The 25010-nt window shown below is 28.7% G+C and overlaps 3 protein-coding genes across 10 annotated transcripts in view; 1 reads left to right on the top strand and 2 right to left on the bottom strand.

The window, feature by feature from the left end:
* Positions 1–115: 115 nt before the first annotated feature.
* LOC107998734 (facilitated trehalose transporter Tret1) lies at positions 116–9219 on the bottom strand. 2 transcript variants are annotated; one of them, XM_017058150.3, is made up of 3 exons: positions 8758–9219; positions 2130–2374; positions 116–2048 (listed from the first exon to the last, which is right to left on the bottom strand). In XM_017058150.3, the coding sequence occupies exons 1-3, from the start codon at positions 8811–8813 to the stop codon at positions 757–759; spliced, it is 1593 nt and encodes a 530-aa protein (XP_016913639.1). In that variant the 5' UTR covers positions 8814–9219; the 3' UTR covers positions 116–756. The 2 variants fall into 2 exon arrangements, with proteins under 2 accessions (XP_016913639.1, XP_016913640.1); XM_017058151.3 differs by lacking the exon at positions 8758–9219 and adding an exon at positions 6175–7578.
* Positions 8538–23146, top strand: LOC107998753 (carotenoid isomerooxygenase). Of its 2 annotated transcripts, XM_028667143.2 has the most exons (11): positions 8538–8660; positions 9448–18549; positions 20006–20262; positions 20550–20696; positions 20770–20911; positions 21079–21229; positions 21318–21547; positions 21629–21811; positions 21882–22307; positions 22394–22492; positions 22638–23146. In XM_028667143.2, exons 2-11 carry the CDS (start codon positions 18472–18474, stop codon positions 22806–22808), a joined length of 1884 nt encoding a protein of 627 aa, XP_028522944.2. In that variant the 5' UTR covers positions 8538–8660; positions 9448–18471; the 3' UTR covers positions 22809–23146. The 2 variants fall into 2 exon arrangements, with proteins under 2 accessions (XP_028522944.2, XP_016913671.2); XM_017058182.3 differs by lacking the exons at positions 8538–8660; positions 9448–18549 and adding an exon at positions 19418–19814.
* LOC108000158 (chloride channel protein 2) overlaps positions 22897–25010 on the bottom strand; it is a 29079-nt gene continuing 26965 nt past the window's right edge. For all 6 annotated transcript variants that reach the window (XM_062084633.1, XM_062084636.1, XM_062084637.1 and 3 more), the window contains one exon: positions 22897–24992. In XM_062084633.1, coding sequence (XP_061940617.1) covers positions 24819–24992 — 174 coding nt within the window. In that variant the 3' untranslated portion in view covers positions 22897–24818. The remainder of the gene's footprint in view (positions 24993–25010) is intronic.

Here is a 25010-nt window from a genome sequence, read left to right as displayed (position 1 = left end):
TACATATAAGTCTAAAAAAAATATTTAAATATTTAAGAATTAAAAACTTATTTTTTCATAGTAAAAAAAAAAATAGCAATTAGGATTAAAAAGGAAAAATTAAAAAATCCTGAGATACATAGTAAATATATTAAAAATGTTTAATTTATAGAGTAGTTTGCATTGTTGAAACGCGTACATTGTCAGACTATGATTTTTTTTACAAATATCACTTATAAGTCTAGTTAATTACATTTTATCTTTTTATCACATATATACATATATTGTAATACTATAATAATAAATAGCACCTTTTTGTTTTCTTATGTGCGTATTGAAATATCCGTAAAGCATATTTTTTTTTTTCTTTACGAATATATTTGATCCTTTTATAAAAATATATCTATATTGTTACTGTCTTATAAAAAAAATATCATTATATTTAAATTACTTGAATATTTAATTAATAAATAGATATTATTGAAAATTGTCTTACTTATAAATAAGAAATAAAATATCTGTGATAATTGTAATTTTTATATAATTTAATAGATTTTTTGGAGTTTTAATCATGTTATTATCTCCAATATCCTAGATAAGTATAAAATACTATTGTTTCATTTTTTTCTTAAATTAAATTAGAAACAAGTTTTTAATAATAATATGAATTAATTTTGATTAATAATAAAACTTAGCCATATAACTTTTTATCTTTGTTTGATGGAAGACGACAAATTATTAATTTACGTCTATTAAAATATTATTTATATAAATAATTCAAGGCAAAATCTGACCCTTTTTCACTTGTAACACCTTTGGTTTATGGTTATCTATATTTCTAGTTCTTAAATTATTGTTCCTACCGGAAAAGTAATCTTCTATTTCTTGAAGTGTTTTATCTTTAGTTTCGGGAAGACATAAATAAAAATATATCGTTCCGAATAAAGATATACAACCATAAAAAATAAAAGTACCATGCGTAGTAAGTATACTAGTTAAATATGGATATGTTTTAACTACTGTAAAGATAAAAGAATGGGCTGCCATTGTGGTTAAACCACCAATAATACCACGTACTTGCACTGGATATACCTCGCCTATCATTATCCAAGGAATAACAAGGAAACCAAGGGTACAAGCAATAGTGTATGAAAATATACATAAAACAGGTATCCAAGTAGCAATAAATGGAAGATTATTTGCAGTCCAATAGCTTTTTAACCACATATATCCACCTAATCCTACCATAGAAAGTCCACAGCCGATGGACGAAATCATTGTGAGAGGTCTTCGTCCACTCTTTCTACATAGGATACAAGCAGCAATAGTTGACATTAATCTTATAATTCCGAGAATTACTGCAGCTAAGTACTTGTTTATTGTTGCCCCTGAATCGTTAAAAATTTCAACGGCATAAAAAGTTATTACATTTGTACCTGACCATTGGTATATTAGAAAGTATAAAAACAATAGAGTAAAAGGTTTAATGGCATTTGGTTTTAAAAGAGCTCTAATTATTTCTCGAAATCCTTTTGGACGCTTAACATCGCGCTCATTCGAAAAATTAATAAGTGTTTCCATTTCTTGATTAATATTATACGTACTACCACGAACTTGTTGTAACGCCTCTCGTGCTTTTTCAGGTCTACTACGAGATATAAGATACGAAGGTGTTTCAGGGAAGAAAAACATTAACAAAAGAGCGGCAAGAGGTAAAATTCCACTAATAGCTGCACAGACGTTCCACGTAAGTACGCTTCCCAAAAAATACTCGATCAGAACACCAGTGCTGACTCCAATACTTGCAAAAGCGGTCAACATTCCCCGTAGATGAGGTTGAGTCACTTCTCCTGTATAAACACGTGCTGGAGCACCCACCATGCCTGATCCAAGTCCTACAAAGAATCTTCCAGCATATATCATACGAACGTCGGTCGCACATGCGATTAATATCCATCCAAGTAATGCTGGAATTTCCGTGATAATAAGAGATCGTTTTCTTCCAAGTACGTCCATCATATATCCAGATATTAAACATCCAATAGGAGTTCCAATAGAAGACATACTAGCTACAAGGAAAATATAATTTATCATCGTGATCATTTATCATTATGATAGAATCTTATACGTTTTAAATAGTATTAATTTACCAATCCATGATTCCTCGGATGATCCTTTGCCAATAGGAATGCTGCTATTTGGTTCTTGTAGTTGTGGGACAGCAATGGCAGAAAAACCAAATGCCATACCAGTGTTCAGAGTTCCAAGTTGTGCTACTACCGCTGCCAGAACCTGTCTGACAGCACTTCCATGAACAGAATGACCATTTTCTGGATTAGTGTTTGCACTATGTCCTGCCAGTACAGGTTTTCCATCTTCTAAATTTAAATCTTTTCTGCAACAAAATAATTAATCTTTTGTCAATATTCAAATTATTAAAGATTTACATGTAATGAAAGATCATGCAAAATTTGCATGGTAATATAGACTAAAAAATTTTATTTTATTTATATCGCAAAAATCAAACATGTAGTGATACACACGCAAACGCACATTATTCTATATAATATAAGACAACTGAAGATACAAAGCAATGTTTTGTATCCTCTCTGGTTATTTATCTACGGACTATGAGATAATTATTTTTATCCGATACAGATAAGGGATGAGAGAGACGACATGTAAATATTTACTTGAAAATCATTTTTTTTTAAATAAAATCCATAGATAGAAATAATACTTGTTATAGATACATCTATAATAGTAATACTCAAGATAATTTGAAAATTTGGCACTGATTTTACGTGATACGAAAATAAAGTTTGACCTAAAATCTCATTTTTCAAATAGAAATCGATTTATTAATTATTTATACAAACATTTTGTAATTTAACAAATAATTATCAACAGGATGATCAGATACATTTCTTTCGAGATTAACAATAGTTATTATTTAAAATTATATTATTTAATATGTTTAAAAAAAAACAAACATAATATAAAATAATTTTAAATATTTTAATAACGAATATTTGATAATGAAATATGATCGTTTAATGATTCAAAAGCGATATTAAAATTTTTTGCGGTCCGTGAACTAAGGCGTAGATCGATGTAATTATGACCATTAAATCGAAAGAATGATAGAATTAACAAAGAGAAGTTCGTAATGCGTGTACTGTACTACAAACGACACGCGCAGTTAAGAAGGAATGAATCTTCCTTGTTTATATATTTTTAGAATATTGAAAAAGATGATGATTGTAGAAAGAATGTTTAAAGTAGATTACGAACAAACATGAACGCGACGTTCGATAAGCGACTTAATTTTAAAAAAAAACGAAGAATGTTTAGAAAAAAAAAGTATGCTAGTGTCTTCGTCGAGAATATATCGAGTATATGTATATATATATGTATATATATTTATATATACATATATATATATATATATGTATATATATATGTATATATATTTATATATACATATATATATATATATATTTTAAAACTGCAAAGATTCTGCAAATTTTTCCTTTTGTTATCGATTGAAATTGCATTTTTTATCTGACTGCAGCTGTTAAATATCTTTCATATTGATTAATAAAACCATTGATAAGAATATTTACTTATCGCAGACTTATGGATTCTGCTAAAAATTTATGCAAAATATTAAAATAAATTATAATTATTTTTACACGTTAGATTAACTATATATTTATTCAATTTTGCAAATAAATTAATATTTTCGAAAAAAATAAATTTTTAACAATAAATGAAGTCATTACAGATGAAATATAACTCGAAAACATTATTTAGAACTATTGGAAACATATATTGATTTTTAGTTTAACGACGTAAAAAAATGAGAATTATTTTACTGCGTATTAAATTTTGTATGTAAATTATTTTTTTGTCCTACAATTTTTTAAAGCAACAGTTTATTGAAACGATATGTATATTTATTGAAAACAGGCATCATTTATCAAACATAGTAAACTCGGCTCCAGTTAATGTGAATAGTGAAATGATAAACACATGGAAATGATAAATATCGCTAATGAGATTGCTTTCACATGCAGATTTGTTATTAATAAAACACAGTTGGATAGAATATTTGCTATCTACTCGGGCATAATCTGCGTGTTTATTTTTGCAAAGACCGACTATGAAACAGTGTAATAAATATAATGTGTGTAGAAATGTACCAAGAATACTTTTTTACGATTCAACATCCTTAACCTGTATTGTTGAGATTTGCAACGAATCAGAAATAACCGCGCATAAGAAAAGAACGATAAAAGTTACAGAAAGAAAAAAGAGTTTAAATACATCGTCGAATTCGATCTTAATTTTTATTTATCATCGATCTATATATTTTTTTAATAAAAAAAAATAATAATAATAATAATAATAATGAATAAAATACACATGTTTACATATCTTGTTTACATAAAATTTTTAAAGATAAACATCAAAATTTAAAACGTTTTTCTTGCCGTTCACGTAGTCGAAGATTCGCGAATTTTGGCACACTCCGATGAAATTATTTCTGTCCATGCTTTACACGAAAGGGTTCAAGTGTACAATGTGTACACCGTTCGAACACACATCGAACAATTGTCCCTGATCGATGAGTAATAATAGTTTAGTTGCATCATGTATTTTCATCCATGGAAAACAATAAGGGAGCAACGCACCAAAAACAGTGGAAACTATATTTGTGTTAGAATATAATTAAGATTGTGATTAGGAACAATTGTGAATAATGAAATACATGTATGCTATTTATAAATGAAGATAATTAAAAAAAATATGATTGCATTTTTTAATAATGTAATATTACACAATATTGAAGTTTTCAATAATTACAGGAATTATTAATATCTATTGAACACTTGCTGCAATTAATTAATTGTCTCTGATCATCTGTCTTGCTGCATTTCATTTATATTTATCGAGATACAAACAAGATGGATATTTATTACTCTAATTATACGACATTCTACGTTAAAATTGTTTAAGTGCTTGATCCTTAAAAAATGATGAGAGAAAATGAATATATAGCATTTATTTTTTTGTATCGAGATTCAAATCTTGAATATACGTTAAAAATGCTCATACGATAAGATTATCGATCAAGCTGTTGAATTGGTGTCGTTAAATATTTTCTGGATTGAACGGTCATAGGGTATAAACAAATTTTGCAAAGAATATTCGAAAATTACCAAGTTCTTACTGTAATCTTATCTTGGATATGTAATACATAAATTAAGATTTACGACAGATGACACGAAACGAATGACACAATAGATTAAAAACATTGATCTGATAATTAAAAGACGTATTGTTAAAAAAATGTTTTAATTATAATAATAAAAGGAATAAATGTTGAAAGACTATTTCTTTGATGCGAAACGTGTATTGAATTTTAATCGTCATCTGGTTATTCATTAATGACATTACTTGACAGCGCATATTAATAAGTTAATCATGTTAAACAATGGTAAATAGGCTCAATTGTTATCTGTTCGTAGCGTGTCGAGCACGAAAATTCTACTGTTTGAATTCAATCAGAAAATTATTGAATGTGATTCATAGAGATGGTTAATTAATATATCGAAAATGGATGTTTACACGATGCATTCGAGAGCATAATTCACGTAGATTATGTTATTAAAGGAATGAATTTCATCATTTGTCAATGTTTAACAATTGTCTCGACGGATTAAAAATATAAAAATATTGCGAAAATTAAAAAATTTCATTTCAATTTCAAAAGTGAAATTATTATTTTAATTTCAAAATCCGTAATAAAAACTACAGTTGATGAGTTATGATTATAAATAATTTTATTTTTATGTTAATTACAGTAATTATATCAATGTAAAAAAAAAAGGAAGAATCATATAAATGATTATTCATATAAATGATGAAACGACTAACTAACTTTCAATTGAATTTATAATTGATTTCATCAATAAAAATCAATGAAAAAAAAATTATTATAATTATTATAAAATACAATAGATGAAAAGAAACAATTATGATTATTTCTTATCAAAATAAAGTGTTCATTTTTTGTATGATACTTCGTGATCATAATATCAGGAGAAAAGGAAGTACAATAAGAAATAGAAAACAAATATGGCACAGTACAGCACATATATGTTATATGTGTAATATAAATATACTTACTTTGCCATAGTGTTCGTTTTATAAATCTTTTGCTGCCGTTTTTCCAAAACGAGACAGTATTAAAATAAAATAAAATATTTACAATTTGATATCACAGTTTCTATTTTAATCACAATTATAAATCTGTTATAAGAAAAAATTTGCACATCATCGTCTTTTTTCTTTTTCTTTTCTTCTTTCCTCTTTTTGTTTTCTTGTTGTCTTTGTTTTTCTTTTTGATCTCCGTCTTTCTTTCTTTCTTTCTCAAGATCACTTGTATTCGTTACCCCTAACGAAGTCTCACAAGATCACGTAGTGTTTTTGGAAACAGCTTTCGTTCTCTCAAGAAACTCTTGAAATTCCAATTATATACCCTATTTTGTAAAATCCCATTTGTATTTTTTTCCATGGACAATACATGTACACTGAACGATTTAATTGTTTTCTTATTTTCTTATTCTTTTTTTATTGTGAATTTTTATTACGAATATTCTCTGAGAAAAATTAGGATTAGATGAAGAAAGATAGTCACAACGAATACAAATAAAAAAAATAAAATTTTTGTGTATAAAGACCGAAGCAATGAAAAACAAGTTAATTCTATGTACCGTTTACTCTTTGGACGACGCGCGCGAAGCGAATGTACTCACGATAATCGCTGGTAAAGCTTTATATAAGCAAAAGTATTCGACGTTTTGATTGGTCGAATCCCTTCTGACCTGCGCGATAGAAAGACGCGCGAATTTTGTCCGCTCGCGCATGCGTTCTTCAAATAGCTTCTGCGCGCTCACGAAAAAGTCTCGAAAAAGTGAAATTCAATCCAATTTATTTCGTAATGAAAAAAGGCATTAAAAAAAAGTAATTTTATATATGGATCAATTACAACCTATTAAATAAGATTAGAATTAATTAAATTAAATTTACTGAAGAAAAAATATCGGAAAAAATTCTAAAATATCTAGAAATATGAATTGAAGAGAAGATATAATTAAAAAAAAAAATATATATACTTCAGAAAAAATTGTTGAATAAAGAAATATTTGAAAGAATTTTATCATTATTTGAAAGAATTCTATTAGTATTTTCAATTATAATTACAAATTTTATTCGTTAATAACAATATGGAAATTAAACGTAAAATTTCAATTTGCTAAAAGCAATATGTTAATATTGACTGAGTATAAAAAAGATTAACAACGTATGTATATATGAAATAAGAAAAAAAAGGATATGTTAAATTTCGCATAGGAAAAATTACAAGTATAAATCTCAATTTCTTTTTAAATTAGGAGTACATGTAAAGCACAATCACATTTGAATCGATAAGAACAATCACGAGGATTTGATCATTTGTTTATCTGAAAAAAATAGGAGCGTATCGCTAGATGGTTGTACAACTCGTGACTGAATCTGTCACGATTGTTGTTCGTGAATTCCAATATTGATGTCTTTTTATATATAACTAAATGTGCGAAATGAGATAACGAATAAACAAAAATTCTATTTTGTCACGTTTTTATAAAATTGCTCTTATCGTGAGATAAAATTTTTTTAATAGAAGGTTGAGAAATAATATTTAACTATCAAACTTTAAAAAACAAAGTTTAAATTTTAAGACAGAATCATTAAAAAATCGCAAGAATAAGAACAATTTTAATGATGAAAGATAGGATGAAAATAAAAAATATTTTCGAATAAAATTTTAATATATTTCAAATTTTTTTCCTATAATACATATTATATTCATTTTGATTTTTTTTTTCTTATTTGTATACGATGACGATTCGTATACCGTATATATTATATATACTATACTATAAAATAAATAATAAAATCAGACATAGAAAGATAACCTCAATGAATAATCTGTTTTATGCAAATATTCTAATCGCTAAGTATGACGTTTTCATAAACAGACAAATAATCATATTATTAATACACTTCTAATTCTTTTTTTACAAATAATTATGCGTATAACGATTCAAAATTTAACATCTTCTTCTCGATATCTTTTAAATTCATTCCTTCATATCACAATTCCATTATTATAAATTAATCAAAATATCAAAATGTCCGATCAAAATCGATTGCATTGATGAAATTTGATAATTCATTTACGAAATTATATTATTACGTTACATAAATCGCAATACGAATAATAATAACCAAAAATGTTTTTTATTAATATATATTTTCCAAATTCATTCGTGTTTTTAATTCAAATTAAACCAACATATCTAATTAATATTATTAGAATTTCATCAAATTCGATTAATTCAACATATTCAAAATAAATATAGCGTTCATTCCATAAAATGTTAATTACAAAGATACTCATCGATCAAATTTTTTACAATTAAAAATTTTTTCATTTTCTAGCTATTTTCGAGAAAGATAGTAGAACGTATGTAATTAAACGAGCCCCTGAACTTTACAACGCGTTATCGATCAACTCACCTGGTGGGCGCGGAAAATGGCCGATTAGATCATGGCCGACTATATACAAGGTTGATTTCATATTTATCCACCGTCGAAATTTATCCTGCTTTTTTTTTTTTTTACCTTTTGAAATGTGTATCGAGAATGTTCTCGTAAAGTACTTACTCGCTGGACGGCGCGCATTCGTTCGTAAATGTCTGGTAATTCCTGTTCCTGGACATGTTGGCGAAGGACTGAACACGTTTGCCGGTTATTGCGGTCGATTAAATTATTCTCAGTGGTTTATCGGGCCTGCTGTCACGAGTTTACTCATATCAAACTCAAGTCATGTGCTTCTTACGTCTTTTGTGTCTTGTTTTATTTAATTTCACTTATTTTCATGCTGGGAGTACCATCGTTTCAAAACTTTACAAGACATTTAAAAAAAGATAGATAAATCTATCTATGTTTATCACAAATCTTCAAAAAAGTCGGCTCAAATGATTCGGATCGATAGATTATATATTTCGTTGGGATACGATGCGACTTTTTTTAACGAGAAAATTTTGACAATTTCTTTTGTCGTTATGCACACGATGAATTTTCTTGAAATTCCACAATAATCGACGTTTTCTTTGTCACATATTTACAATTAATGGATTATCGATGCATTCTTATCAATAATATTGATAATATTTAACAGATTATAGATTATGTATTTTTCAATCAAATTTATATTATCGAAATTTCTATTACAAAGTTAGAAGGATATCAAATTTTCCATTGCATTAACTTCTTCTGGTTTTTTTTTTTACGAGAAATTTACTTTTTATATTAATATAAACTAACAGCTCATTGTCACTTTCAATGTTGCAGATAAACATCTTCGGATCGGAAGATTTGCCAATTAATTTATCCAAGGAGAAATTTATCCAAATGAAGATCATTATTTTCCACGAATGCTTCGTAATTATGGAGAATGAAGTATAAGTACAAGAGAAGATCGTAGAAAGTAATCGACGTTGAATTCAGTGACTCCTTTTTACTATTTATCCGGTGAAATTTACTCGATGTTCCACATATTTTTCACTAATTGCGTGCTTATCAACGTATCGCAAATGACGTATATAAATTTATAAACAAAATTTTCGAATGACGAGCGAATCGAAATTTCTTGCGATCGGATGAAAAAAGATAATGCATCATGGATTAGTAATTCAAATTCACGGATTAGCACAATATTTTGCATTCTGTAACTATGCGAAACGTCTATGCTCTTCTATATCATTTGCATAATTATAAAAGGAAGTATAGGAATAATGAAGAGAAAATATATCAAGCATATCGATGCGTGACTTCTTTGTTTACCGATCAAACAGATCTTCCCTCCTTTACTTAAAAGGTATTCCAATATTGGATGAGTTGTATCTATTCGTAACAGAAAAATTAATCGAATCGAATGAGTAACGATAAAGCATACGTTGAATTTTAACAAATGATTTTTAAATAACAAATATTAGGATGTTCAATATTAATCTGATTTGGATAATCATCATGATTAATCAATCAAAACTCACGATATCTTATTACAAGAGCTTATTTGCGTTCTCGAATCGTTTTGACATTATTATTCAACTTTTCAAGGCGAATCGTGCCATTTCCTTCGACTCTTCATCTTATCTATATCCCTTTCACTTCACCGGCAAATATATCTTATTGACAAGTTAAACATGGAAGTTTTTAGCATTTAGAGAAGGATAATTGTTGCAGGAAAGGGCAATTAAAATATTGAATATACATCCAATCGACATTTCTTTAATAAAAATTCCTTTGTAAAAAAATCCTTGTTTTCGTAACAAAACGACGAAATTGATCACACACAATAAATTGGATAAATCAGCGAAGAAAAATAAAGAAGGCTTGCGTTTAGGTGGATTAATGGGGACATTAGTCGAATAGATTATCCGACAACGGAAAAATACTCGAAATAATAAAGTACAGTGGCGATTTATCGATTGCTACTCGATTTACATCAAGGTTATAAATAATAGACCGAATCGAAATTACTCTATGATCGATCGATCTGCATTTTCGCAGTATTCTTTTGGACTTTGAATCTATCGATGGGATTGCAAACTAATAAAAAACGTGTGAACTTACGATTAATATTGTTTATATTCATATAAACTGTATCTAATAAATTTATTTTGAATTATAATCACGATGATCGAGCCAAACAAGAGGATTGAATTATAAAAATTCTATGAATTTTCCAAAGTCTCTACACGAATCCCTACACAAAAGGTAAAAAAAAAAAACCAAATGTTCAAATCGAAATAAAATTAAACATCAATGTACCTATCTGCTAGTGTGTATCTATCGATAAGAGGAATAAAAATATTATAAAAGAAAGTTGTTGTGCTGCGAAATGAAATGTGTGCGTACGATGCAGATTGTTCAGTTGTTCCGAGGAAATAGGTCAATTAGATAAGTAAAAAAAAAGGTAAAAATCTTCGAATCAAATGTTTAAATCGAAATAAAATTATACGTACTTATATATGTATGTGCTATCTATCGATAAGAGGAATAAAAATATTATAAAAGAAAGTTGTTGTGCTGCGAAATGGAATGTGTGTACGTGTTACGACGCGATGCAGATTGTTCAAATGTTTTCGAAGAAATAGGTCAATTGTATCTGATACACTTATCGCGATCTAGAAATCACGTATGGCACGCGTGTGAGATCAATCGTCACAATTACACAAATTCGATCGATGTTTAATCGAATGATCGGATCAAAAGATGATCGCCTTTGTCGACTCGTACGACATTTTAAACCGATGATTATACAAGAATCGATTATAAAAGGATATCTAAATCACTTAGTGCTGTTTAGATCTTTCTGGAAATTGAGGAAACATTATATAAAATTTATAATCGATCAGATAAGCAGTGTATACTCGACTCGAGACGAGAATCCATTCACGAAGAGAATAATGTCTATATTTTAAAATCAGAGATATAAATATAGACGTTCTTTTCGATTTAGGATTTAATTTAAGATTTAATCGAATAGATACGATCATTACAAAAAAAATATATTTTCGATTCTTCTTTTCTGTTCTCGTATTTGTACAGATTGTATAATACTTCGTTCTAATATATGTTCTTCGTTTCTAACGTTTCTAATAAATAATTAGTTACTTATTATAGGTGTAACAATGGGTGGAAACCATTTCACTTTCTGGACAGTGTCTGAGTACGAGTCACGAGATTCGATAAGACTTGACAAAATACTCTCGTGACCTGATGAATGAATCATCAACGATTTCTGAAAATGATGCGATCGATAGGAACAGAAATTCTATTGTTGTTTGCTCATGACGCAACTTTTTCTTTTTAGATTCAAGTTTAAATATTAACTCGATAGATTTGAGTTAAGAAGAATAAATGACTCTTTGGAATCTTAATTAAATAAGATTCGAAAAGTATATAATTTATAGAAAGGAAAACACGGATACAAACGTGATACGAGATCCGAAAGAGAAAAGTATAATTCGAAATGAAATAAGATCGTGTCGATTGATATTAATTAGATAATTGGTTACATTAAAAAAGATAAAGTTCAGAAAATTGATCTAGAAAAGTGAAAGATAGTAAAGAAAAAGAAAAAAGAGATATTGAGAAATTGCGTAAGAAAAACCGATATAATTAGAAATTAAAGAAATTGAATAAGTATTGAAATAAGTATCTTTGATATTATTGTATATATATATAGACAGTATCTGCGATTAATTGTTAATCTTGCCTATATCATTCTTGAAGACTTGTATTATTAAGTAATTGTAATTATTGTAATTGTAATTATTAAAAATTCAAGAAACATTATCGAGAATCATATCGAATGATTGCTCGATAAAATGATTATAAAAAAAATAATTATAACGACAACAAGAGATTTATTAAGTGTGTAAAGAAATAGGAAACAAAATCCGACAGAGGGTACAAATGATAAGAAGAATTGAAGAACGCGTAAAAAGAGTGGTAGTTTAATTAATCGAGTGTTCCGTAGCTTTTACGAAACGAACTCTATCTTCAATTACAACTTATACAATTTAACTAACGACACAATTGTCACAGAGAAGAAAATAGAATTTTTACGTCGAGCAGTGTTAATTACAAAGTTCAAGTCTAATAATTCTGGATGTCGATAACAACGATGTACAAAGATGAAAATTTTTCGTTTCAAGGAAGAGGAGGGACGACAATGTTGATTTGAATAGAAATCGTTTGATTTCCGCCGAGTTTTCATGACGAACCGGCGTGATGGCGATAAGTGGTAAAAAGAGAAGTCCGATATAAATATGTTTATCAGCCGTTGCAGAGGATATCGATATCGCGAGCCAGGGTACCAAGCGAATTATCTTGCTTTCTTCGCTACTCTCGGACGTTTTATTCAGGCACATGATTGATAACGATAGAATGACTAATAACGCAAGATGTGTTATGTGTAATGTGTAATCAAAAAACAAGAGGAGAAAAGTGCGGATTGATATAAAATTTAACAAATAAATTTTGTCTTCTTCAAAAGGAAAAAAAAAAGGAATTTACTTTGAAATTTCATCTCGATGAAATTCGATATTTGAAGAAACTTCAAGAAATGTTAAATCTTTGATAAATGAGAAACGCATCTTTGAATGCGATAAAAATTTGTATAAGAATTTTTATAAGAGTATCGCTCGTAACGATGCGATTAATTGTGATAAATATTCTTTTTATAGAAAGGCACGTGAAAGCGATTCCCATGCAACATTGACATGCAACAAAAAATCGCTATATTTAAATATGAACGTCAATTTTCTAGGAACAGAAAACATTGTTGTCAGAATGTAATTAAAATATAAATTAAAATGTCCATCATACTACTGTCTTGAATTGCAAAGTTGTTACTGTTATCTATTATATATCATTATAAATGTTGTTAAAGAAGAAGTGGATTTCAAGGATAAAAGTATTTCGAAATGCACTGCAAAACCAAATATTATTTTATAATATTAAAAAGAAAACGAAACCAGAAAAAAGAAAAAAGAAAACCGGATAAATTTCAGCAATAAGAACAAAAAACAAATATTCTTCTAAATCAAATTAAAACAAATATTTTAAATGGCAGATCTATTTTAAATTTATTTTAAATTCAAATGAGATAGAATTATTGATGTTCAGTGAAATAAAAGAAGAAAAAAAAAGTACGATTAGAAAGAAGAAGAGGAGGATAATAAAAAAAAGGAAAGAAAGGAAAATGTTAAAAAAAAAGAGAATCTTAAAAGAGAAACGAAAAAGAAGAATGATAAAAGAGAAAAGAAATTGATAAAGCAGAGAAGGAAAAGATATTGATAAAAGAAAGGAGGAAGAGGAATTGATAAAGGAAAGAAAAAAGAGGAATTGATAAAAGCAGGAGAGGAAGATTGTAGCATTGAATTCGTGCAGTGCATGAACAAGTTTAAGAAACATGTGTTAAATCCAATTTATTTAAATTGAATGTCAAATTGATACAAAAAACGAATATAAAATTTTTGTAATAAATGAACGATAAATAATAAAAGAGAGAAAGTAGGAAGAGGAATTGATAAAAGAACTAATTTTTTATTGGAGTTGAAAAAAGTTTTGTAAAGTTTGACAAGGTTTAACGAAAAAGATTTATTTCAGTTAAATTTTATACAATTAAAATTTTTAAAATAACATTTACTTGCAAAATATTTTTGGGAATTAATTTCAATAATTTCAATTCTTTTTAATAGATAAAAGAGGGAAAGAAGAAAAGAAGAATAAGGAAAATAAAAGAGAACATGAACATGAACAAGCTATAATTTACATGTTCAATATTATAAAAACCATTGATTATTTAGCAACAGGTGAATTAACTTAATACATGCCTCGATGAAACATGTAATTATCATATTGTTTCATTAACATAATAAGATAAAGAGTATGTTCGATTTATCACCTGTGCTACTCCTCGAATTAGTAATATTTGCCAATCTTTGGATCGAATATTAACGATATTGATAATTCATTGTTTTGAAATTGTTTCATCTGTTCTGAACAAAATGCTTAGTGCCGTAAATTAAGCAATATCGATCGTGTTTTTATTTCATTAATTCTTCATGCAAATCTATATAAATCTGATATTCCTGATTCTTGATTAAATATATCGAAGAATATTTTCAATGTTAGTTTTAATAGCGTTTATAACGTCGATCAGTCTTGAGAACTTTTCCAATGAACAGGAGGTAATGAATCATGTGGAAAGCTATTGTCACATGAGCTGTTTCCGTAGAGAAACGCATGCGTCACGAGTGTAGATTAAATGTCATATGATGTGTGAGAATTCTGTTTTACATTCTTTATGAATAATATAGTGGTACAAATAACCCTCTTCTTTTCGCGTTGTGTAAAAATTTATTTGCGTGAAGTAAACTGTAATATAAAGCGGTACAGTTAAACACTTATTGTTAGATCTCGACTGTGGAGTATATTTAACTTTGATAAATTACAATTCTAATATTAATTTTTATTTTGTATTTATCCTTGGGAATTAAAGTGATACTTATGATATAAAATATCATGACCTAATTACGGTATACATTTTTTAGAATAAAAATGACAAAAAATATTTAAAAGTTTGATTACTGTGTTAATAATATAATCAATTTCTAATATTATTATTATTATAATGATAATTTATATTTGTTGCGAAATGAATTTTTATAATTCCGATAAATATTTTTTGCAGCTCTTCAGAGAGCCACAATTTACTCTTTACATTTTCCAACGAATACATTAAAACGAATATAATTATATACGATTTATTTTTCTATTTATTTATCAGTATCTGTAATCATAAAAAGTAAATAACAACTTTATAATTGTACATATATTACAAATAATTCAAAGTCTAACTTAAAATAGATATGTGTAAAAGGGTTAAATTATATAATATTTCCCGACGAATATCAAGTATTTATTTTGTTTGTCAATTTGATAAACTGGTTTGTCGTCGAGATCTCAACAAAGTTAAATTAGATTGACACGTAATTGTGAATTCACACGTTCATTCTCAATAGAAATGTTACCAGTTTAAAAATAAAATTAACACTCGTTATTTTCGGCACGACAGATGGCAGACTCTTGTTTTCCATAGGATGATCATTTGTCAGTTAGATGTTGCTACATTTTATAACTTCGTATGTATATTACTGAAAACAATTAGAGATAATATTATGTATAAAAAAAAATATATTTAAATATATGTATTATAAGATTTCCTTATTTTTTTTTTTTGGATCTTTCTTGATTATATTATTATGTTAATAAGTCTAAAAGATAACAAACTCAAGGTAATCGATAATATTTGTTAATTAGAGTATTTAACTAATTTTTCTTCTAATTATTTTATTTTTGATGACCTAGTTAAAGATACTTTACTTTTTAATATTCATTATACTCATAATATCGATATACCGATCATTTTTTAAAAAAATAAAAAATAAATTATTGTATTTGTTACATATCCACTATATGTAAAAGTATAGATCGATAAAGTCAACTAGTATTGAGAGCATTACGTAATCACTTAAATACATTACTATGCATCTGAACAGGAAAATATGTTTGAAATGTATTTAAAGAATTATAACGCGACGTTGGTGGCAATGTTACGTAAATGATGATCACCAAGAAAAACGCATTTTTAAGTCCTTCTTAAATCTCGAATCATGAAATAAATAAAAATGAGAATAGAATTTCCCGCGCCATTTTCCAATTCTCGAATATATAATAAAGTAAATCAATCGAATCGAATCGAATCGTTTATGCGCATTATATATATATCGATATTGCTATTTTCTCGACTTTGACCTATACATTTTTAAAGAATTGAAAAAGTATATCTATTGTTAAAAGTATATCTATCGTTGGCTGCTATAAACTATTGGCTGCCTTAAACTATTTTTAATAGAAAAAAAAATAAATAAATAAAGCAAAGTGAAAAATAATCAAAGTCATAATCAACAATTTTTAATACGAAGAGAAAATTTTATCGTAACGTCAAAAAATTGAAAATTTCAAATTTTTAAAGTCTTATAATTTCGTCTTTTTAAAAATAGATCTGATGAAAGTTCCAGTTAGTTGCATTGGCTTTCCACTCGATGGTTAGTTTGCATGACACTAACGCAATTTTATTGCCTTTGTTGTGGGTGCAGACCATTCACGTGACATACCTCTCTCGCATCGAGCACGTGACTGGCACGTGGACCGAGCATGTATGCACAACTATCTATATCATCATCTAGACACAAACTTGCGCGAGAAATACATATGTGTCATGCAAAACGTGCAAAACGCTTGACCAACTGTTAGTATATACACATTGATACGTACGGAAAACGAGCTTCTACGCCAGATGCGTGCACCCATCAATTTCATGCATCTTTATGCATCTTTATGCAAACCAAATTTCACTTGCAGATGTGTACTTCTGTTTTTGTAAACATGATATGTAATGCACAGAATCGTATTATCATATTATATCCAATTAAAGACATTCGATTAGCATTTTATGTATTTATATATTGAGCACGATTACGACAAATTTTCTACAAAAATTTATTTATTTATTATATTTTAATCTTCTTTGGTTTATCTTTATTGATTTACGTCAATGGTAGAATAAATTCTATTGGAGAAAGTGTAATAATTTCTTTTTTATGATTGGTGCATGATTATTATATTTGATTATATGTAGATAAATAAATTTGGATAACATAAATTGAATTTCAATATATAATAATAAAATTGTTATACAAGGAAAACATTTGTACTAATTTTATGCTAAAATCTTATTCTATAACGAGTTGATAAACTCGTTTCTCGAACTTTCTAATGCGATAAATGGCACTTTCTCAAATTTTAGATAGAAATCTTTATCCCTGATAATCAAGATTTAGAACTGACGATTACATTATCAAATGTTATCTTGGCCTTGGTACATTTACCTCTAATTTATTTTTTTCTTTCTCGATGATTTGTATTTAAGCTATATTAAATTCTTTTTAAATGAAAACAAAATTAAAGTATGATATAAAAAAAAAATAAAAATTAATTACATATTGAATAAACGAGGAATCAAGGTTATTCCAATCTTTCTTATCTTGTTCATATGATTAATCATGATTATCCGGAAATGTTAATTATTCTTAAACATTAAATATATTTTTTAGAGATTTAGCACGTGTGATTTAATTAAATCTTATCACTTAAACAGATATTCTAAATCAAACGGAAATTCATCCTTGAGATTAATTCCGTTTGAAAAAAAAAATTATAATGCAATAAAGATTTCAACGTTTATCATTAACCTACAACTGTTTATTGCATGGATGATGTTTCTGTGATGTTTCTATCAAGACTGCAGCAAGCATACATAACTACATGTATTACGTACAGAATGTTAATTCCTGAAAGAAACGATTGGCAATATTGAAAAGATGATCATAGAATAAATTATTCTTAGGTGCAGTGATTGTCATGTGATTATTTCTCTTGGATATTGATTCGATTCGTAAGAAAAGTTCTAAATAATAAATTAAAATGTTTCACATTTGACTAACGTTTCAAATATTAGAAATGAATAATTTGATAGAAAAAAATTATATTAGAAGAGAAAAGAGTTTTCACAATTGTTTTTGAAGATGTGTAGATGAACGGTTTTAGATAATATTTTGCTTAACCTCAACAAGTTCCACGAATAATTTTGGCAACTTGCCATAAGTAACGAAACGTCGAGCATTCGACCAATTGGATAAGTTTTCCGTCAAGTTTGCTGTAAGAACGCGGGACAGGATGTCAGAGTTCTTTAAGAACTCAATTGTTAAAGAAAAGCCGTCTATTCTGGACCATAGCATCGCCACTTTGTTTCCGGTAATACAGATATGATAATGTTACCTGTCAAAAAGATGGTTGTATCAGTAACATGTTTTTTCAAGATCGATTCCTGAATGTCCATTATAGAATAATTCATTATATAAATTACTGATTTTATACCTTCTCATTATCATTATTATTTATGTTAATCAAAAATTATGAAAAAACGATGAAAATATTATTTTAATGTAATTAAATTTATTATCATAAAATGGGAAAATGATGATAATTTTCCTTATAACTTGGTATAAATTTAATAATATGATTTATTTTTCATGATCGTAATATTTTCGCAATATTTTAAATTTATTTTCCATTCGAATAATTTTTTATGAAATATTATTATATAATTATAATTATGAAGTAGAAAATTAATTATCATACCTAAAATTGAAAAACCTTTATCATTTATTTGTTATTAAATATTTCAGCACATTTTCGATCTTTCTTTAAAATCAATTCATTAACTATCCTTAAATAAACTAAACACAACATGGATTTCATTTCGACTACCATCTAACGTAAATTCGTAGAACTAACTTTATCGTATGTGCTTATTGTATATGATCATCGTTAATATAGAGATTGACGTTTTCTACAAAATTAATAAAACAAAGATATTTCGTTAAAATGTTTTATTTAAAATCATAAATAAATAGGTAAATAAATAAGATTAAAATATTCTTTTTAATTTCACTAAATGCATAGCTTTAACTATAAACGTGACAAAAAATTGTTCATTATTTGACAAAAAAAAGACACGTGTAAATTAATCACGTGTGAGAGATGAAATACACGTGACTAACCGTAAGGCTTCAAACAATCGGTGTTTTTAATTGCATTACGAAAAAACATTTTAAGGTCAACAGATTACCAGAACAATATCATTCGCTCATCGAAGCCCTGAGGGGAACGATGGATTTCACTCACAAACGAGTCTATCAGATTCTATCGGCCATTCTTGGACCTTTGGAAAGAGAATCAGAAGACGAAAACGAGGAAGAAGATGAAACGTAACAGTGGATTATTGACACGCATCTACTAAAATTAATCAAAATCAATCTTAACCGTGAAAAAAGTATCTATATATACGCTATTTTACGTTTCATCGGATTAGATTGGTAGTGTCCGCGAAAATTATCATGAAATCATCTGCGTTTAATAGATCACGATCAGAAAATGATTTTTCCACCGTCAAATTGCACGAACTTGATGATTTATTAAATGGAAAGCGAATGAAATTGTCGAAGACGTCGTTTCAAGTAAGTTATCATCCAAGATCTTGATCTATCATCGCTCAAGAGTTTCATTAAACTTTCATTAAACTTTCGTTCTATTTCACGAATCGACATTAATTGACAATAATCATTTTCAAAAGTTTTCAAGTGTACATATATTTTGGATTGAAATATATTCGAACACTTTTACATATTAACTTAATTTTTATGTTTAGTTAAACGATGTTGAAGATTGTTTGAAAAATAACGAGAATGAATCGGAAGAAGAGAAGACGAATTATTTTCCGAATTGTGACTCGTCTGTATGGATGAGATCTTGCAAAAGTGAAGTGATAGAACCGATTTCTGGCAAAATAACAGGAAAAATACCACATTGGTTGAAAGGAACATTGCTAAGAAATGGACCAGGTAGCTTACAAGTTGGAGAATACACTTTTAACCATCTGTTCGATAGTTCAGCTTTATTGCATCGGTATGTTTTTATAATAGAATACAATTAAAACTTATAGAACTTATATTTAAAAAATGTAATTTTTGAAAATTGAAATTAACTGTTTGCAATAATTTTTTAAGGATAATATTTAATATTTAATTTTTGCATGTAACCCAGATTTTGAATCAAATTCCTCGCAATATTAATGAAACAACAATAGCTTAAGTAGTTTCCAGAAACCTTATATTACGTTTACACAGACGCGAAACCTTGAATAAAATTGATTAATTTAATTTTAACTTTTTTATATTTTTTCGAAACGATAGATTTGCAATTGCTAACGGAGAAGTAACCTATCAATGCAGATTTGTTCAGACAGACGTATACAAAAAGAACAATGCAGCTCAAAGGATAGTAGTTACTGAATTTGGTACCAAAGCAGTACCAGATCCTTGTAGAAATATTTTTCAAAGGTATCGAATGATATGAGACATTAATACATTAATAAATAAAAATCAATGGAATATCAATGAAATTTTCTTTCAGAGTCGCAGCTGTATTCAAACCCGAGAATGACTCTGACAATTCTATGATATCCGTATATCCCTTTTGCGATGAGTATTATACATTTACGGAATCGGCAGTGATTCATCGTATCGATCCGAAAACTTTGGAAACTACAGGCAAGGTATTGACTTTTGTTATTATATTCGTTACTTTATTAATTATATCGATAATTGTTTCATGTTTGTGATTGTTTCGAATAAATAAATTCAATAATTTCCTAATCTCACGTAAATATAATAATTTCATAAAATATATTGCATAGAATAATGTCTAATTATGCACATATAGGTGAATGTGTCTGATTACGTTGGAATCGTAAATCACACATCTCATCCTCACGTAATGAATGATGGTACCGTTTATAATTTAGGATTAAGCGTGACATCACGAGGACCGCAATACAATATCATATGCTTTTCGCCCAATCAAATTATCATTGGTTAGCATTTGAATTTACAATTTAATTATTCATCGAAATATTTCGAGTATTTTATATTATCTTTAATATCTTTGAATATCTTTTTCAGATGACTGGGGTGAAGAAAAAGAATTATCCATGTTTGATCAAGCTACCATTATTGCCAGTGTTCCATCACGATGGTTATTGAATCCTTCTTATATGCATACGTTTGGCATCACTGAAAATTATTTCATCATCGTAGAACAACCATTGTCGGTATCTCTGACCACTGTAATATCTTGCAAAATGAAACAACAACCGATGTGTGCAGCTTTAAAGTGGTATGAGAATGAAAATGTAAGTTTGACGAGGATTTTTTTTTCTTTTTCATTTCCAATAAATGTAATAATAAATTAATAAATATATTTTTCTTTTCAGACTCTCATACACTTGATTTCGAGAGAGACAGGATTATTAGAGAGGACGTTTATTTCAGAAGCATTTTTTTATCTTCATATCATAAATCAATTTGAAACACGTGATCGTGATTACGTGGTACTGGATATTTGCTGCTATCGCGATGCAAAAATGTTAGACTGCTTATTCGTAGATGCGATGAAGGTATATATTATTATATAAAATTAAAATATGATTGAAAGTCGAAAGTACAAATATTTTTCAATTATTTCAGAATTTGCATAAGAATCCTGATTATGCCAAAATGTTTCGTGGCAGACCTTTGCGATTCATTTTACCAATGAAACGTCCACAACCGGACGTACCATTGGAATATAATTTGATTACTGCAAAAACAGTGAACCAAGGTCTGGAGTCATTTCAAAATGACTCTGTCACGTGTCAGAATAAATCTGGGTCAGAGTTCGTTAAAGCATCGATAAATGACACTAACAAAGACAAAAGGAATGACTATCAAAATGTTCTGAGGCGAAGAGCAACTGCTCATAAACTTGCGAACGGTGATATTTTTGTGAAACCGGAACTTCTTTGCGATTTGGGCTGTGAAACGCCACGTCTCAATTACGATTCCTATCTTGGAAGGGAGTATCGATATTTTTATGCCATTTCTAGTGACGTGGATTTAGAAAATCCTGGAACGGTAATTACGCTTTAATTTTAATCTTCGTATAAGTTTTAGGAAATTGCGATTGAAATGCAAAATACGTATATATTATCTTATTATAGATTATCAAGGTAGATATCTTGGAGAAAACGAGAAAAACTTGGTGCGAGAAAAATGTTTATCCGAGTGAACCGGTTTTCGTACCGGATCCTAATGGCAAGGTAAGGGATCTTGTGACTTGAATCTTTGAAATGTCGTTTCTATTGAGCTTTGAAAGCACAAATAAGCGTAAAAGAAAGGAGAGGAAAATACCAAACGTATTAATTTTGTTTACATGTCTATCCGGTTTAACGAATTTATTTTTAGAACGAAGATGACGGCGTGGTTCTCTGCTCTATTGTTTGGTCTGATAAAGAGACACGCGTTGGATTGCTGATTCTAGACAGCGTGACTCTTACGGAAATTGCTAGAGCCATCTTTGAGACTTCTGGCCCGGTGCCAAAGTGCTTACATGGCTGGTTTACCTTGGACAAATAAAATAAACTGGAACTTCTAAGAGACGGATATCGGATCTTTGGATCATCGATGGAAATGAAATATTGATCTGGATGTTATGCGATATGTATTATATTAAATTGTCGATATATTTTTATCATATAATATCTATATTTTTTCAGCTCCATTTTGTTGGCTTGATTATTGTTTCGTTAGTAGCTTCGGAATTAAAAACATTGTTCTATGAATGATTGTTTTAACAATGAAATTGCGATATTAAGAAAAATATGTATATGTGTACATAATATATATATATGTATGTATATATTAACTGCACAATATGTATACAATATAATAAATTATTTAATGTTTTCTCCCGATTGTACAGTGTAACTTATATTTGGCGAATAATGTGTCATAAAGCTTCGATGACATGTAACGCAATAAATTTACAATAAAATGGGATGCAGTCGTGAGAATATTTATCAGATGGAATGTAAAATGCCCTACGAACTTTGTCCTTAAATTAATATTCGGATTTTTCGTATTAATTGGAGCGGATACATCAGTTTCTGGTCCTAGATACTTATTATAACGATCAATTAAGATATTATCATTTTAAATTATGCTACGTTGTCGTTAAAATATTCCATTATTATAAACGCCATGTCGCCTCGTCGGATATTTGATCAGCTAAAACAAAGCTTCTGATAAAGAAATCTAAATTAGACGGATCTTTGCGAAGCTTTGATTTAAACGACAGAATAACAAGACAGATTAATGTTAATCTCTCTTTCATAAAATAAAAGCTGTACAATATACTGTTCTAAAATTCAATCAAATTTCACAAAGATCCAGCTGAGAATATTGTTGCGAATGGATTTTTCAACATGATCTAATAAGTTTTTACGTACTTACAGAATTAACAATAATCATTATAATTAAAATAAATAGGGTTGGCACAACCATAGTCATAAAATTAAATTACACTAAAAGACTAAAAGAGCATTCAACGCGAGCCCCGAATCCGCGAATCTTTTCTTAAATAATAAACTCGAGATAAATCACCCTTGTCGCGGCAGGATACATCGCGCTCCTTGTAACATTACAATACATTAACGATCACGTTTGACGACTCGCGTTGCTCGCCATTAAACACAGTCACACGAGTCACAGCATATATATTTTATAAAAGACGAAGCCACTCATCGGGTATCACCGAAGCACCACGTTTAAATAGAGTTCTCGAGAAGCTTCGACATTTTAGCACAGCGTGATAAGCATCCACACGCCATTGGAAATGAGAATGTTCCTCTGAGGATTGATATCACCGAGTCAAAGAGTCGCCATTGACAAATCACAACCATTCATTTACAGATACGCACGTGGTAACTTTCATTCTCTTTTTTTCTCTATTATTATCTATACTACCTTATTATCTACGTGACTATAAAGTACGAAGAGGAAATCGCGCACGTGAAAAAAGAAAATCTAGCTAAAAGGAAAGGAAAAAAAAGAAAAGAACAAGAAAACTCGACAGACCCTGATACTTCGTGGTAACGAAAACTCCCTTTTGCGCGCAAAGGAAAATCACAAGCCACACGCCAAATTTATTTACCAATTTCCAAGTTTTTTAACACGATGACACGTTGAAGAAAGAAATGCGCGTCACATGATAAGAAGAACGATTCGTTCTGCAAGATAATCTTGTCCTGAGATTAAGTACGAGAGGTATTTGAAAGCGATGATAGTTATAAGCGGTTAAAAAAAAGAAGAAAAAAAAATGTATGACTTGTTGCTCGAGCTTCGCAGGGAGTGTTCTATATTTTCTCTCTCTTATTATCTATTATAAGAGAAAAGGAATATTTAATCGATAAAAAAAAAAAAAGAAAAAAAAAAAGAAAAGAAAAACACGTCTCTCGTTCGGGTCATATTGCCAATTCTGACAATATAACTATCACATTTTTGCTTCTACGTATCTCCCTTCCTTGACCATCTCTCATTTCCCTCCTTTCTCTTCTCTCTCTCTCTCTCTTTCCCTCCTACTTTCACTCAGACTTTTTCGACTTTCTCGCAATCAACGGAAGCAATAGAGTTCATCGTGCTGACATTCTTGCTCTCCGTGTCCGTTTCGCTCTTGGCGATGCTCGACGTGGATACGCCTATGTGAGATTCGCAATGCATGGGCAAGATTCCAGCGTTGGCATCCTCTATCGCTTTCCTCAGCTGACGAACAAACGAAAA

The sequence above is a fragment of the Apis cerana genome, linkage group LG14 (assembly GCF_029169275.1).
Source record: "Apis cerana isolate GH-2021 linkage group LG14, AcerK_1.0, whole genome shotgun sequence".
Lineage (NCBI taxonomy): Eukaryota > Metazoa > Arthropoda > Insecta > Hymenoptera > Apidae > Apis > Apis cerana.
Note: the sequence above shows the minus strand (reverse complement) of the source record. Positions and strands in the feature narration are given on the sequence as shown.

What these genes read in the sequence shown, in the direction of transcription:
- LOC107998734 (XM_017058150.3), bottom strand. Translation starts at nt 8,813, where the DNA reads ATGTCCAGGAACAGGAATTACCAGACATTTACGAACGAATGCGCGCCG. An exon ending in GAATGCGCGCCGTCCAGCGA is followed by an intron (nt 2,375 to 8,757) that starts GTAAGTACTTTA and finishes ATTTTGTTGCAG; the next exon opens with AAAAGATTTAAATTTAGAAG. An exon ending in ATCCGAGGAATCATGGATTG is followed by an intron (nt 2,049 to 2,129) that starts GTAAATTAATAC and finishes TTTTCCTTGTAG; the next exon opens with CTAGTATGTCTTCTATTGGA.
- LOC107998753 (XM_017058182.3), top strand. Translation starts at nt 19,695, where the DNA reads ATGAAATCATCTGCGTTTAATAGATCACGATCAGAAAATGATTTTTCC. An exon ending in AGTTCAGCTTTATTGCATCG is followed by an intron (nt 20,263 to 20,549) that starts GTATGTTTTTAT and finishes TCGAAACGATAG; the next exon opens with ATTTGCAATTGCTAACGGAG. An exon ending in TATTCGTAGATGCGATGAAG is followed by an intron (nt 21,812 to 21,881) that starts GTATATATTATT and finishes CAATTATTTCAG; the next exon opens with AATTTGCATAAGAATCCTGA.